Source organism: Drosophila subobscura, chromosome U (genome assembly GCF_008121235.1).
Source record: "Drosophila subobscura isolate 14011-0131.10 chromosome U, UCBerk_Dsub_1.0, whole genome shotgun sequence".
Taxonomy (NCBI): domain Eukaryota; kingdom Metazoa; phylum Arthropoda; class Insecta; order Diptera; family Drosophilidae; genus Drosophila; species Drosophila subobscura.
In genome coordinates this window covers 20,806,896-20,823,833 of record NC_048534.1, presented here as the reverse complement: position 1 = coordinate 20,823,833, position 16,938 = coordinate 20,806,896, and the positions used below count along the sequence as shown (strand labels likewise).

The window sequence follows — 16,938 nt, the reverse complement described above, 5'->3', positions numbered from 1 at the left end:
TGAAGGGACTGTCGACAGGCAGAGCCGAATGGAATGGGAACGGAGCCAAGCAACTCCTTCTGACTGAAGCAATTCATCTCAACGCTCGAGCAGCTGGACTCGACCGCAAAAAGGAAACTCTAACCATTTGTGCACTGAAAAATCAATTGATTTTCGAAAATACCAAACAAAACTCAATTTTCCCTCATTTTCGTGCGCAAAGGAATGGTCCTTATAATAATTTCGATATGCAAACTAAAACTATGAATATTCAACCGATTTTCTGCTGTGTAGCGTTCTCCCCCAAACGTTGCCTTCAGCCATTCGCTGGCAAAGATTAACTCCCTGCCACCTAGCCATAGAAATTCTAAGATCATATCAAGCATGGCCAAAGAAATGCTGGAAACGCTGGCTATTGAATGGCAGTCCCCTCCCACCTCCCACCTTCCACGCTCCCACACTCCACACCTACAAGCATTAGCTAAGAAAATCCCCAAAACCCTTCCCACCGTGGCAGCACAAAGTTTCCCATTCCCTTCTTGGGGCAGACGATTCCTAATCCCCGGCAACGTTAACCACATACGACCACATCGTTCATCATTGGCCCCCGTGCGTGTGTGTGTGCCTGTGCTGACACTGCCCCAGCGGGGTGTAGTGGGGGAGGAGGATAGTACATGTGTGTGTGTGTGTGTGTGGCTCTGGGGTGACTATTGGCATCAGGCTGCAGCCTGTACTAATGAATTACGCAATCTAAAACTATGTACATTTAATTCAAATTCACAAAACTGTACGCCAAACTAACCGAAACGAATGCTATATATACGGACGGATACGGACAAACACACACACACACACGGCAGACACACACACACACGGCACACACGTATCTACCGACAGGACACACTGCCTGGCGACCACGAACCCACCCGACAAACTTTTTTGCTGCCACTGCGCTGTCAGCGTCGCTGCCCGCCTGCCTGCCTGCCTTCTGTATATTTTGGAATAATTCAAAGCGAATACATTTCGGGGGTTTCCCCGCTGCGTCTCCCCATCCCTGCCCTACATCAAAAAACTCGAACATCCATCTTCCATCTCCAACCCCATCGGCAGAGCGGCCTAAGCATCGCCCATTGCCCATCGCCCATCACCCATTGCCCCATTGCCATTCCATTACCGACACCATTGGCGTCAACGTCAGCATCCATCGCACATGTCCTTGCAATTGTTCTTGCCCACAGTGTACCCCGCGCACTCACCGTCCCCCTGCTGACCCCGCCAACCCGCTCTCGCTCTCACTCACTCACTCTCTGTGGAACACTCTACAACTCGCTGCCCTCGTGCTTCACTGTGAGCCACTACTCCCCGTCCGCCCTCGTCTGTCCAACCATCTGGGGCAAACACGAGAACGAAAGCGTGCGCAAAAAGCAACAACGGAAAGAGGCGGCAGAGGATGTGTGACTGTTGATGATCGAAGCTTTTGATACACTTTAAATGGGATATTTATTCATGGCATTTGGTCAAGGGAATTTTAGGCACAGCTGAGAGAGTTTTAAATGAAGAATGGAAGCAGGAAAGTTGTGCTCTTAAGTCGCTTGTCTTAAGAGCAATTGTTGCTACGAAGATATGCATCTGTATGTATGAACATCTCATTGGTATACTTCAAAGTTCATTCATTCATTGAGGCCCATTTTCCATACTAGCAAAAATATCTTGCAATTGCAATCATGGTTCTACTAATTCATCTACATTCAACTCCGATCAGCAAAACATTTCCCTGAGCTATGCCACTTTGCTTCCTAGCTTTCAAGTTAACTAATCCAAAACCATTATGCCCGTCCGCTGCGTAGGGTATAACAACGGCAATAGAATGTAGAAGAGGAGCAGCAGCAGCAGCAGCAACAGCAGCAGCAACAGCAACAACACCAACAAGCAGTTATATTCCCATATAATATTCGTACACACTTTGCAAACATGTTTGTCGATGATGTATTATACAAAATGCCCATAAAAAGGCCCGCATGAGCGAGACGGCGCGACAGGACCAAACACGGACACACACACACTTACACACAGACACAGAACAAAAGGGAAAGGGAAGAAAGCTGTGTGTCTCTGTGTGTGTCTGTCTCTGTGTCTGTGTGTGTGGTTTTTGTGTGCTAGAATGAGAGCATCCGATGGCGTAATCATCGTTTGTCTCTCCATGCTGCCTCTCGCTCTCCAGTTGAGTGTGTTTGTGATGTATGACAGTATGTGTGTGAGGGCCACTAAATCGAAATGCCAAAATGCCCATTTCTATTCCAGAGTTGGGCCCCGCATAAGCGATACAGACATTCCGTTTTTTTGGGGGGAGGTAATACATCAAACTAGCCGCATCAATAGCACGCACACACAGACACAAATATATACAAATACAAATACATATACATAGAAGGGTACTCATGCTGTGTGTGTGTGTGTGTGTTGCAACATGAACGAGGACAACGAAAAACAATAGCCAAAGTTAATAAGTATGAGTGTGTGTGTGTGTGTGTGTGCTCGAGAGAGAGTGTATGGAAAAAGAGTAAAATACTTCATGCAGAACCGAGCCAAAAAACCGAATCGAATAGAACAGAACACAAGAGCAGAAGAGCAGAAGAGGAGCAGAGCAGATGGGAGGACAAAACACAAGACGACAGAGCACAGAGCCACAGCAGAGACAACACGAAGAGGTCGTCGAATGTGTAGAAGTGGGCAAGGGGGAGCCAAAAAGTTCTTGCCACCAAAAGTAAAGGAGATAATCTTGGCCGAAGAGACGAGGAGCGACGGACTGCTTGCCAAGAACCAACAACAACGTCAAGACCCATGCTCCATACCTCCTTCGTTGGGGCATCCAACGGGCACCTCCTGAACTCCGTTCTAATGACCGCCAAGATAGAATGACATTTGGGGCTGTCAGCTTTCATTGTTGGTTCGTTCTTGTATTGCCTGGCCATGTGTGTGTGTGTTTGTGCTCGAAAGAGTGTGCTGTATGTGTAGTTGTGTTGGTGTCTGAGCGGTTCGAGTGAAGAAAACTTTAAGTACACAGTGCCCAAGGAGTAGGGTTTTAAACCCTGCGAAAAGGACAGTGGGTCGTTGTAGGCACATTTTGTTGAAGGGTTAAAGCAGTTTTACTGCTTACATATGTTGCCGAGACAAATTTAGCGGGGAGTTAACTAAGAAAGATTGGTATTTTAGTATTAGTAGTAATTCTTAGTAGTTCTGGACATAGTTCTAAAGGAAAACATGCGAGTAAATGGAAATATTTTAAACTTCCTTAAGGGCTTGAATATGTCGGAAATTGTTAGAATAATATGCACAAAACTTTTTTATGCACACTCCAAAAAAGTTAAGCTTTGCTTTCTCAATGGTTTCCCTTACCATTTTTATATTTTTCAAGGATTTTACTTTGAATACCAATGGATTAAATCACTAAGAGTACGATCGAGTATGAATTATAGTTCCTACAAGACCGTTAGCAAGCGTCCAAATATTTTTAAAAATTTCCTGGATCTTTCTACACTCTTAAACTGACTTCCACCAAGTCCTAAATTTCTCTTAAAATCTTCAAATTTGTCCTGCACTTTAGTACTACCAATGTAAAACCTTCAACTTAAAGTTATTTCATGCACCTTTCACACCACTGTGCACCCCGTTGTGCCCGTTGGGACGATGGCAAAAGGCTACATTTCGGCAATAAGACGCCTTCGGTCCAGGCACAATCACCACGAAACCAACTTGCACAGGCCCAGGGACTCCAAGGCCCCAGACTCAGACCCAGACTCAGGCCCAGAGCCCAACTCAGACGCAGACAGTGGCTGTGTGGCGGTGGAGGATGAGGCTGAGGGCTGAGGCCAGCAGCAACTGCGGTCCAAGTACGTGAAAATTGATAGATGAGTTATGGGCGTGGGATGGGGCTGGGTGCTTGGTGTACAGAAGAAGGCGAAGGCGAAGGGTTCGCATGCATATGTCCACACACACAGAAGCAAAAGTAAGTGCCAGCGAGAGAGGGAGACAGCAAGATAAAGTTCCTCCACACCCCCCTTCTGACTGTTTGTGCGAGTACGATGTATGTATGTATGTGTGAATGTATGTACATATGTCCTGCAGTTAAGTTTAGCAAGTGGCAATGAGTCCGAAGACGTTCCTTCCATGTCCGTCCATGGCTGTCTGTGTCTGTGTCTGTGTGTGGGTGTTTGCTGTCTGTGTGTGTCTTCTTGGGTTCATATGTGTGTGCCGGGGGGTGGTGGAGGGCAAAGCATTTTTCAACGTTTGCCTCGGCAGCCGGGGGCATTAAAAGTTTTCGTATTTATTTTGTAGTCGGTTAACAATATTCCTTTTCTGTACCACCACCCAACCACTCCCCCGCTCTAACCCTGTCCGTTCTGTTGTCCGTGTGTCGACCCACTCATGGCACACAGGCACACGGACACACACTTACACCTATGTACACATACGTGTAAGAGTTTTTTGTAATTGTGTGCGTGCGTTTTGTTTGCGGACGTGGTCGTGGATGTCTTGGACGTCTTGCGGCACACACATGTGGCAGAGATAGATAATACATACATATGTATGAATGTACGGATGAATGTATGTAGGAATACGAGTACATGGACGAAGGATGCTTGGGCGTGTGTGTGTGTGGCTCTGTGTGCGTGCGTGAGTGCGGGTCGAGCTGAAAACTTTTATGTGTAATACATCAATTGCAAAAAGATAGCCAAATGCTGTTAACTTTATATACAACTCATACATACATGCCTCTCTCTCTCTCTCACTCTCTCTCTCTCTCTGTGTGTGTGTGGGCTGTGTGTGTGGGTGGGTTGGGGGCACACTTGGCCATGGACCCGGAGTTACTTACGCCCGGCCAAACTCCTCATGCGGCGCAAGTAAAAGATACATTTATTATGTGCGAAGAGCGATGAACACAAGCGATTTATCCTTTTTAACTTTTCTCTCTCTCTCGTTCGCTTCCACTATCTTTCTGCATGTGTTTGTATGTGTCCCGACTGGACCACCCACATCTGGGGCCGTGACTAATTTATGGCCGCCAACCAGCAGCTCGCCAAAGAGCCTGCCACCCAACGTTTAAGCCCAGGCTAATTTCGATTTTTGGTTGCAAGTGCCCGCGAAAGTAGGCAACACTTTTTGCCGCTGGCACACAGTCGCGTCGTCACACAGTCGCGGGTGGAGTAATAGGCAGGGGGGCTGCAATTAAACATGTTTAAAGAGTGCATTAAGCGGGGAAACATTTTAAAATGTTGTGTGTATGTACATAAATATGTTGAGAGGTTCCTTCTGGGTTGTTATCCCCGCTGTTCAGATACAACAATCTCTTTTTAGTGAACATATTCCTTGAGGGAGAGTAATACTTAGTAGGGCCTTCAAGAGTGCTTTCAGTCTATGAAGTATTTTATTCAGCGATGATCAACCAACACCCATCAGAATCGTGACAGCTGCTTGATGTTTCCTTTTCCTTTTTTCCTTTGTGTAAATTATAGAACAAATAACTAAAACTGCACACAACTTACATCATAATTCCAAGTATATCTTAAACTTAATCTTATACGGATAATATTTACATATATGTTGAGCCCCTGCCCCTGCCCACTGCCCCTACGCTCTGACCACTGCTGGTGTCCATATGCTGTTACGGATTAGATATGACAAAATCCTTTCAATCGCTCAACGCTCGCTCTGCACATATTAAAAACACGTTCGAGAGATGCCAAACTTTTCTCATTTCAAAAGTTAAAATAACAACAATAAGCAAAACAAACAAACAAACAGCGTTATCGTTGTGGGGCCATCATCAACATTCGTCACAGGCCAACGAGCTGCCCAGGAAGCAGCACCCAGGTCCTCCAGAGTCCTCCTAAACCTGGCTGACATCTGCGGAATGGCAGACCCATACCCTCATTCCCCATGCCCCACACCCCACACCGTGCCTGTGTACAGACCAACAAAAAAGTTGTGCTCGATCTTGGCATGTGTCCGACTTGAATATGCATTTGGCGTCACTTACAATTTTCGGTGGGCTGACTGGCTGGCGCTGCTCCCACAGTCGATGTCGATGTCAATGCTGATGTCGGTAGTGCCGGATAGTAGTCCGCCTCCGACTGCCAGTTCATATATCACTCGATGTCCTCTTTGTTGCAGGAGCGGGGGGGCCGTTCTGCCCCGTCGTCACACATGCTCAACGGCAATTTCGCTTTCAATTTCAAATGCTATCTATGAGGGAATGCGAATGCGAATCCGAGCTGCAAAGACGCCCACACAAAGACCCAAGAAAAAGGAAAAAAGCAGCGAAAGAAAAGCAAGCAAGTGGAAAAGAAAAGAAAAGAAAAAGAGAAAGAGAACAAGCAAACTTGTTTGCAAAGTTTAAACAACATTTCGTTTGGCTTTTGCCAGGCCGTACGTGGCCCCGGTCCCCCGGTTCTCCATACCCACGAAAAAGGACAAAACTTTGCCATTTTTTGTGTGTGTGTGTTTCGTTTTTTTGCTCGTTTTTGGTTGCGTTTACTTATAAGATAAACAAATGCAGAGATGGATTGTCCTGGCGTATGTCGACTGACATCTGGCCAGCGTCTCGGAATCTAAAGTGGGTTTTCCAGCGATAAATCTTGGCACAGAATCATAGACCCCATGCCACGTACTCCATATCCCCGCTGAAAAGCTAATTAACTGAGACTCTGACCCCTGCCCGACCAGAGCGCGTATCTAATGAATTCGGTCAGCAATTTTTACGACACTCTCTCTCTCCATTGCCCTCTGCCTGCCCCATATATGAAATTGATGGACGGACTGAGTAATTCACTTTATCCATAATTCAATCACAACTATTTCGCGGGGCAGAGATCGTAAAACTGCACAAAGGACAGCCGCAGAGAGACAGACCCTGGCTGCAGGACGCCACCAATTGCCTGGGATTAATTTGTAGCCGTCAGATACTCCAGAAGTACACTGAGAGAAAAAGCTACAAAGAGTTTTGGGGAACAAAACGAAGGTTTGAAAAAGAATCTTGTGTTCTGACAAGCCAGATTTCTATGAGAACTCAGAAATTAAATTGAGTAAAGCAGACCCATCATGGCATAGGGTTTCACTTATGGGATAATATTTGACTTTCCTGGAAGTATCTGTAACTTAGAGAATTTCCCGCCAGAGACCTCTTATTCCATTCACATCTTAGGGATTGTTTTCCTATAGTTTTCGCAAGGTTTCTTTCTAATATGAATAATGATTCCCGATTTGTATTACTTTTGCTTCCATCGTTAGACCGAACATCTCTTCCCATCACACTTTTCCGGCTGCTTCTCAGCTTCTTCCCTCTGTCAAGTTTAGTTCCTTTTCCTGTACTTAATTTTCCCCAAGTGTATGTCAGATTTCGCATCTATTTACCCGTTTTATTGCAAAATTCGTTGATAAACTTGCGCGCAAATAAAACGGAGCATAAAAATTAATAAAAACGCAATGTCCGGCTGTGTCTTTATAGTTTTATTATCAGTCCAAAAGATTTGCGACTGGTACAAATCCCTCACTGGCTCTCTTACTCTGTCTGGGATGATGGCCTCTCAAAAATTCAAAAGCAACAAAATTATGCTGAGTGAGCAGAGCTCGTAAAAATCCCACACTTAGGGTGGAACTCTCCGACGCTGACCAACACCCCCCGAAAAGCAACCAACGAACAACACAAAAAAACTTATTAAGTAATAAATTCCAATAAGAACAAAAGGCGCTGCCCTGCCTCCAGCTCCATGTAAAAAATTACAAGGGAAAATATGCATAACAGCAATAACAATAATAATAATAAGCGAGGTGATAACGATCGCAAGACATCGGGAAATGACCGTTAAACACACCTACGACGCACCCTCTGTGGCGGCCAGGGACAGGGGCAACCCTTTTGCCGGGACAGAGACAAAGCGCCTTATGGAGAAGTATTTATAGTGTGTTTGCACCACAATGTGCCCCACCGAAGCCCATAATAATATCAATGGGCAAGGCCCATTGACGGGAGTGATTTATATAGAAAAATTCATTATTTGCTGGCACCTCCCCCGACCACTGGGGCAGACCATTCCAACCCATTCCTCACTGGCATCAGGAGAGTTCATTTACGAAATGCAAAACGAGTCCTGGACGGCACTGGGGAGAGTGGGGAGGAGGACTGCTGCTTCGATATAATGGCCCCTTGGCGCGAAAGGAAATGTTACCCGAGTCGCTTTATCTTTAATAAAGCTAATTCCTATTTGCCGCTAACAGGACCGCGACATGCGAGTCCGCAACGGGGATTGGGATTGGGTCTGAGTCCGGGATTGGAATCGCAGTCGAAGAGCCCCCAGGACTGATTGCCGTCGCGCTCCGATTGAATGCTTCGCGCAGGTAATTGATGTGGGTGCGGAGCTGCGGATATAAGGATGTGCGGCTGCTCGAATGAGTGTCTGTCAGTCAATGGATGGAAGAGAACGTCTTGCATAACCCAAAGGTAAAATTCCTCGCATGTGCCCATAATTGATGGGCCAATGGCCAGTGCCTCAACCAAGCCCACGTCTTGAATGTGGCACACACCCAGGCATATCTTGAGACTTGAGCTACTTATGAATTAAAAGGAAATTTAATTGCTTACAAGTTAGCTGGAGAAATGATTTATTTTAGTTGTAAAGACTCAGAGCTTCTTGGTACCATTTGTAGAATAATTTCTACCGATTATACCGAACAGTTCAAAGATATTTTCATCAACAAAGAATAGAGTTTACATGCCCACAGTTCTTTTGTTCTTTCCAAGAAAATTCTTTCTTCTATTTGCGGAAATTCTCTGCACATAATCCTTCTATGCCCCAGCCCCTTCCTTCTCTGCCTTTGCTTTTCTTTGTGCTGTCCAAAAATAGTTTCGATAGGTGCATAATTATTTGCAAAATTGGTTTATGCATTTTATATCTCATTAATTATGCACAGCCACAGATGGAGCGGGTCAGGGCTGGGCGGGGGACGCACCAAAATTGGTTACGAAATTACGCACAGACCAACGCACACGGCCACACGAGGAGGATCTCCTCGGCCAAGCAACATTGTGCAGAGGTAAGGAAGGAAGTCCCAGTCCTTCTGCACACACCTGTGTGCCCTTTGCGGTGTGGTGGGGAACGCATCTTTCGAGAGAGAGAGAGAGAGAGGCAGCCATACAAAAAAGTGCACTTGCTGCTAAGGGGAAAGGAAATCTTACGCCTGATTTGATCCGGGGCGCTGCACAATGTCCTCCGCAGTGGTTGTTCTTGTGGCTGTCATTTGCAGGCAGGCAAGACACACACAGAGACAATCGGTTACAGGGTTCTGCATCCTTTCGGTTTCCTCAAATGTGACAAATTCGAGATGTGCTTGGCTGGTCAAAGGAGATCGCCAGCCCCAGAACTGAACGGACTTTGTCCTGGCTGCGTCTGGCTCTGGCTCTGGCTCTGGCTCTGGCCCTGTCCTGTCCTGTCCCATTCACTGCACTTGAGTTTCGGCCAATCGTCGCAGAGGACCTCAGGATGGATGCTCACTGAAGAAAACTGTGATGCGACGATGCATGTTTTATGTGCAACTAACTATATCCGTAAACCAATGCGAAAGACAGAGACCTCGGTATGCATAGACACTCGTGATGCATGTGGCAAATAGATGGACACACACACAGCAGAGAGGATGGTGGTGTAGGAGCTGGCGCACTCTATGGCATATGGCATATTGTATTTTCAATTTTATTCGATTGCATTTTATTGTATTTTTCACTTGATATATTTATGCATCGGAATTTTGTTTGCCTTCTCCCTTGAGTTGTCACGCACAAAGGCAGAACTAAATTGTTTAATTTGATTTTCTGTTTTTTGGGGTCGCCTTGCGTCATGCATGACCCGCACCCATGACACCCTGCACCATTCTCCGCCCCTATGCAAATCTCTGGCCATCCAAAAAATGACTCAATACTTTTTGGGGGCCAATGGGCCTGCGACTGGGTCTGGGTCTGGTTCTGGCCCTGGGTCTTGGCAATTTTCTATACATTAAATTGCGTTTTATTTTTCAATATTTATTATTATCGAATATTGAAACGGCTTCGGAAATGGGAAAGGGAAATGGGAGTGTGCAATGCGAGTGCCAGGAGGAGTGCAGACGATGGATCTGCCTTTGAGGCCAGGTGTGTTTCTGCACGCCACATGGATACGAAGGTATACACAGACACCGCATATAGACATATCGAATATAGAGTTGTACCGTCCAAACCCAAACGGCAATGGTTCTGTATCACGCGATACGCCATGCCCCATGCCCCATTCCCCATTCCCCTTTCCACATCTTGCATCTGGCAGTCCAACAATCCACCTTCTGCCATGCTCCACCCTTTCTGCATGGATTATACTTTTACGGCGGTGTAAGACAGTGCGTTTCAGAGCGCGAAAACTGAAGTTCTAGCGATCGTAGCTAGCAAATAAAGTCACCTTAAACATGTTTCCCTTTTGTTAAGGATGTTATGCATGGGTTATACGCCTCTTTTCCATAACTTATCGAAGGAAAACATTCAATAAATTCGTTTGGGGTCTGACTGTAATTTCTACTCCCGTTTCACATGCATGTGTTGGGCTCTTATAGCTCTTTTCACGCACTGTATTCACCTTTTACTTCTAAGAAACACGAACTATAAATATTAGAAAATATCCCAAAAACCCTCGAATTTCTACAGAAAATCTTTACCTTCCTCATTTGTGAGTTTCACTGCAAACAGCGCGTGATATTTTTGTAAATAAAACATTTTATTTTAATTCTTTTGCACTTTTTGTACGCTTTATTCCTACAAATATAATTTATATAATTATTTGCCTGCCTGCCTGCAACGTACTATATCTGTGATATCATATTTAAAACTTTTATATTCAAAATAAGATATGTATAAATATATACCCATAAATATGCTGTAATTGGCTCAAAACAATCAAACAAAAATGCAATGAAAAAGGCAACAAAAATATTGGCTAAATACTTGACGATCCGTGTGTGTGTTTCGCTTTCAAAATCAGCGAATAAATCAAAGCAATCCTAACTGTAAGAACTGAATATGCAAATATTACCAACAAATTGGCAAAAGAATGTGTAGAAAATACGAAAAATTCCCTCACCAATTGGCACTCTAAAAATATATTGAAAAAACCCAAATTGGAAAACCGTGAAGAAGGTTTTGATTCAGTTCTGCTGTTCTGTTGTTGTTGCTGCTGCTATTCCTGGAAGCTGCAGCCGAAGATCTCTAACACACACACCCCCCTCCCCCTCCAAATTTCACACCCAACACTGTACATCAAAATTGAAGAATGCAAAATCGAAGTGAGAGAGAGAGATCGAGAATTTCCTTTAGCTTGCTTCTGACTTTTGATTTCACATTGACTTCCTCCCCGACTTTCTCCCTCCGCACGTGCGCTGGACCAACGCTCAATGCAGGAACATTCCTGAATGCCAAGAACAGCATCAAGCAGGAGGCCATCGAGCCGGAGGCGGAGACGGAGGAGGAGCCACAGCCGCAGCCACATGAGGCACATGCCGCGGATCGTCGCCCGGCTGCCAGTAAGTTGGCGAAAATAATGCAGCGGCCGCAGTTGTCGCAGTTGTTCGAGCAGCGGCGCAGCCATCAGCCGCAGCAGCAGCAGCATCATCACTCGACGCACCACCACCATCACCATCACCACAATCCGCACCAGCACCACAACAACAACCACAACAACAACAACAATAATAATTCCAATACGAACCACAACAAGAGGAAGCGGAACCGCTCGGCCAACTCCTCGCCCACGCCCTCGGCGCGATCCTGGAACGACAGCGAGGAGGAGCACGAGCCGGAGGAGAACAACCAGAACAACCACACCAACAACGACGATGAGGATGATCGCTCGTCGTCTGCCTCCTCGGCCATATCGCTGACCATGAAGCGGACACGGCAGTCCAGCGAGTCCACTCTCTATCAGACGCTGCTGCTGAAGCAGGAGCAGCAGCAACAGCAACAACAGCAGCAGCAGCTGCAGCACTCACGGCACGAGGCAGCCCAGCAGCAGCAACAGCAGCAGCAACACCAACAGCAGCAGCAGCAACAACAATATCTGGATGAGCTGCAACAGTCCGTGTCCGTGTCGCACCAGCAGCAGCTGACGGCCAATCTGTTCATGGCCCGCACCATTGCGCTCAGCCGCTCCCGGGACTTTCCCGAACTCTTCCAGAACACCTCGGCGGCGGCCGTGGCAGCGGCAGCAGCAGCCGCAGCCAGTGCCACAGCCGCCACAGTGAGTCCGGGGAAAGGCAGTGGACCTGGACCCGGACCGGGTCCTGTGCCTGGTCCTGGACCCGGACCGGGAACCGGACCTGTGCCGGGCAGCAGCACGCCAAGCAGCAGCAGCAGCAGCAACTACATGCTGCCCTGTCCGTTGTGCGAGACGCCGCTGGAGCAGCGCGTCTTCCGGCAGCATCTGGACCGGCACTACCCGCGCGACAGTCCCGTGTGTCCGGTGATCGAGTGCGGACGGCGCTTTGCCCATCCCAACTCTGTGCGGAATCACATGCGCATCAAGCACACCCTCCAGTGGGCCAAGATGAAGGCCATGCGCTCGTCCGGGGGCCCCTTTGCCGGCGGGCCTGACTTCAAATGAAACTGCGAGGCGGCCCACTAGTGTCGCGGGCTAGACCTGTAATACTCGTTACACCCCATACCGTACCGTACTCCCCCCCCCCGCAAAGCTTTCTAGGTTGCTGCTTTCAGTCACACAATGGCGACAATAAATCGAATCTAACTTTAAAGTTTAAACAACACCCCAATCTCGAGACACACTCGCAATCTATCGTAGGTAGCCAAAAGTAGTCCAAGTCCAAGTCAAAGGCGAAAGTCGTCGTCATCCACTATAATTTTAGTAATTGTAAGCGCACTGGATGGATCCTTTCCTATAAGCCAACTACGTGGCACAGGATCCAGTCAGCCGTGCCATGCCCATCCTTTGTTGCTCACTTCCTTCTTTTATGTGTGTACATTATATGTTAGCATTGGGAAAAGGTTTCAATCAGTTTCAGGAATTTCTAAAACATTTATTTCACTCTTTGGAGACTTTTGTTCAAATTAGTTCCACACACTTCCCCATAACTACAGCAAAAAGAAACAGAAGATAATAATGGAATGGTTTCAAGCAGTTTCATTCGCTTTCAAGATCGAAACTATTCAACTCTCATTCGGATTTGATCACTCAAAGGAAGGAAGAGGCAGCAGAAGATTGAGATGAGCTTTAGATGGATTCTAGAGTCCAGAGAAGCTTCCTAGCAGACAAGTGGATGATCGCTTTTGGGTTTAGGATACTTACAAACAATTATTACGTTCCTATATTCAATATAGTATATTAAAGAGTGCAGACAACTAAAGGCTCTGACAGTATGTTTACCCAAATGAAGAAAATGAAATTCCAAACAAAATTTGAATTGATTTACAGTGCAAAGGGATCTGTAGAATAAAACTCCAGTAAACTCCAGTAAAAATATGTGCAGTATTATGATTAAAACCAATACCAAAAAAAACAAAAAACAAAGACAAAAAAAAGAAGAGAATTACAACACAAGAAGAATAATAATATTAATTGATAGAATTACATAAGCAGACGTATGTAAGCCATTGAGAGGTTGGAGAAACTATGTAGATAATGAGCTAAAACCAAGCAAACCACAAAATTATATATATATATATAAAAAACGATGATATGATGTAGTTATATTATGGATATTGATACTGAAACAAAATAGAATGTGCCTGCATAATATATTTTTAGCCAAACAAAACAAAAAACGAAGAAGAAAAAGAAAAAGAAAATAAGAACAAACAAAAATAACTAAAAGTAAAAGAAAACTAAAGTTGAAAAAAACCGATTTGTATTAGAGAAAAAGTTCAAAATTGATGGAAGAATTTTGTTTTGATTCGATTTTCGATTCCATTCGATTGGCGGCCGCTGGCTTTAAGTACTACAGAAACGAGCAGATGGAAAACATACGTAAAAAGGTTCCTATAATGTTAATCAAAACTAAAAGAAAGAAAAGAAAAAACCCAAAACCAAAAAAAACCGAAACTTGGGCAAAAACTAGCGCAAGTAATCGATCAACTTTGAGGCTCGATTCAAAATATATATCTATAAATTCCATTTCGAAGCGGACAATTTTACAATTGTAGTTTATAAAGCATATAGAAAAACGAAAGAGAGAAAACTGATGGAAGATCTAAGTACATCCATCGGATTGATATTCGTTTGCCATTTTTAGTTTGCAAATTGTTTGATAGGGCAAAAGGCAAAATGTATCTTGTATCTGCAAGTGTGTGCCAGTATCTGCGGCCGACTATGAGATGAGGAGGATGATAATGTGTTTTGGAGATGGCAAATATATTTTGGTGAACAATAAAGAGCAAACGAGAGACGAGCCGACTTTTCATTGAACTCTTAAAGAAAATCCCCGATAAATGAATACAAAACTAATGCTGAATATTTTTCTTCTCTTTAGTATCCCGAAGATCCCTGGAGATGCGCGTGCGTGCCACTGATCCTCGGCCCTGCCCAAAATGCGGCAAGATCTACCGCTCGGCCCACACCCTGCGCACCCATTTGGAGGACAAGCACACCGTCTGCCCCGGCTATAGGTGTGTCCTGTGCGGCACTGTGGCCAAGTCACGCAACTCCTTGCACTCGCACATGTCGAGGCAGCATCGCGGCATCTCCACCAAGGATCTGCCCGTGCTGCCCATGCCCAGCCCCTTTGATCCGGACCTCGCCTCGCGGCTGCTGGCCAAGGCTGGTGTCAAGATTTCGCCCGCGGAGCTGCGTGCCCGTGCCTCGCCCACCGGCGGCAGCGGCAGCAGCGGCGGTGGCGGCGGAGGAGGCGGCGGTGGCAGCGGTGCCGGCAAGTTGGATCTGAGCAACGCCAGCGGTGGTCCCTTGGATGATGGCGAGGACTCTGACGAGGATCCCGAAGACCTGACCGTGGGCAACGGCCTGTACGGCATGGGCGGCAGCAACAGCGACCTCAGTCGCTACCACGAGAGTCTCCTGAGCAACTTTGGGCATGCCAACACCACCATCTCGCGGATGCGGAACGAGGCTGCGGCGGCAGCGGCCACAGCGGTGGCCTTGGGCCAGCCCAAGGATCTGGGCGTGCAGATTCCCACCAGCAATGCTGCGGGCCAGTCCCTGCTGGACACCTACCTGCAGTTCATCACAGAGAATACGTTCGGTGAGTGCTGGAACAGATCTTCATCATTATGGAACTTTTTCAATAACAAATCTTAATTTATTCCCCTTCCAGGCATGGGCATGTCCCAGGAGCAAGCTGCAGCCGCCGCGCTCCGTGCCAAGATGGCGCAACTGAATGCCATGGGACACAGTTTGGATAGCCTGCCGCCTGGCCTGCTGCCCGGACAGTTCGATCTGAGCAAGCTGGCCGCTGGCAATCCCGCCTTTGGTCAGTCCGGACAGGGCCTGTCGATAGAGCCCATACTGCGGCACGATCAGGATGCAGCGCAGGGGCCGCTGGCGCTGAACTCTGGCGGCAGAATGCATGGCCATGACATGGATGAGGCGGACAATGATGGGGAGTTGCGGAGAGAGGGTTCAGAGCCCATGGATCTGGGCCTGGACAACAACCAGTCGGGCAGCAACAATGAGGTGGCCAATTCTGATGTTGAAGAGAATTACTCCGAGGATGAGGGTGTGCACAATACATAAGGGAGGAGCAGGAGCGGGAGCACCGGGATGGATGGGTGGAGTCAACAGTTGTATACCGAATAACCATGGAACATATGTAACGAGTAGCCTTATCCCCATGTATACCAGTTTATGTGTACAATACGATACAAAATACGATATACAATACGGAAATACGATAGAGATACGGAAAAAATAGGACTAGGAAACAAAAATCATAAATCATATTTGTGCCGCTGCCAGAGCTGGCCAAATAGTAGAAGAATTCTATGTTGTGCTTTTTAAACTACCAATACAGATATTTATACATATGTAAATGTATATTTATATATATACACATGTACCTGTTGTGTATACAATTGATGTCCCGACAGGAGAAAGCACAAATCCCTCCCTTACCCTTTTAGCTGTAAGTTAGATTTCACATTGAAAGCAAAGAAGAGCGTTTGTAAATACATTGAAAGAAATACCTAAACACCCACAGAACCCAGTACCGATCCGTCGCATTTAAAGTACGTTTGTTAGAAATCCGAGAAGGGATATTCAAATGGATAATTCAGATGTGCCATGCATGCCACAGCTAGTAGAATCCGAGAGCGTATGCCTAACCTATGATATAAGCATACAAGTAACAGCCTTCCATGTTCCAAGTCTAGCCACTCCATTGATTCACAGTGCTTCACCATATCTCAGGAACGGAACACACACTCAGCAGCAACAACAACCGAAATCAACTCAAACTCAAACTCGAACCGAACTACCTCAGCAGAAGACCTCTCAGACCTCAGCAGCAGCAGCAGCAGCAGCAGATGAAGAATGAGTTTTGTGTGTGTGTGTGTGTGTGTGCGTGTAATCCTCGAAATACCTTAGACTTCCATGAGTTGTGACTGGTCCTGTCCTGTCTTCGTCCTCTACCTTATAGGGTACCCGAAAACCGGAAACTTGCCAATATTGAACAGAATAGATTAGGGATCCGCAATGGATCAGAATATATACATACAAGTGAATGTTAATTTATATACAAAACTACTTATACGGTATGCAGTGCACATTTAGCATAGAGAGACACACACAAAACGCACTTAAAGATACAGAGATATACATAGAACGGATGCCTGTACTTACCCCCCAGACAATGGTTAGGATTTGTCAGAGAATTGAATACCTCAGCATACTCAGCATTCGATCAGAACACCCACAGACAGAGAGAGTG

At 46.2% G+C, this 16,938-nt stretch overlaps 1 protein-coding gene across 6 annotated transcripts in view; it reads left to right on the top strand.

Annotated features, from left to right (window-relative positions):
* Positions 1–16,534, top strand: part of LOC117901528 (protein abrupt) — a 53,051-nt gene extending 36,517 nt beyond the window's left edge. For 3 of the 6 annotated variants that reach the window (XM_034812311.1, XM_034812313.1, XM_034812312.1), the window contains exons 6-7: positions 14,530–15,255; positions 15,328–16,534. In XM_034812311.1, the coding sequence (XP_034668202.1) occupies positions 14,530–15,255; positions 15,328–15,746 (1,145 nt within the window). In that variant the 3' untranslated portion in view covers positions 15,747–16,534. Of the gene's footprint in view, positions 1–11,451; positions 14,228–14,529; positions 15,256–15,327 lie in introns of those variants that run through there. The other 3 variants (XM_034812310.1, XM_034812308.1, XM_034812309.1) reach the window with 1 other exon arrangement.
* The last annotated feature ends 404 nt before the right edge of the window (positions 16,535–16,938 follow it).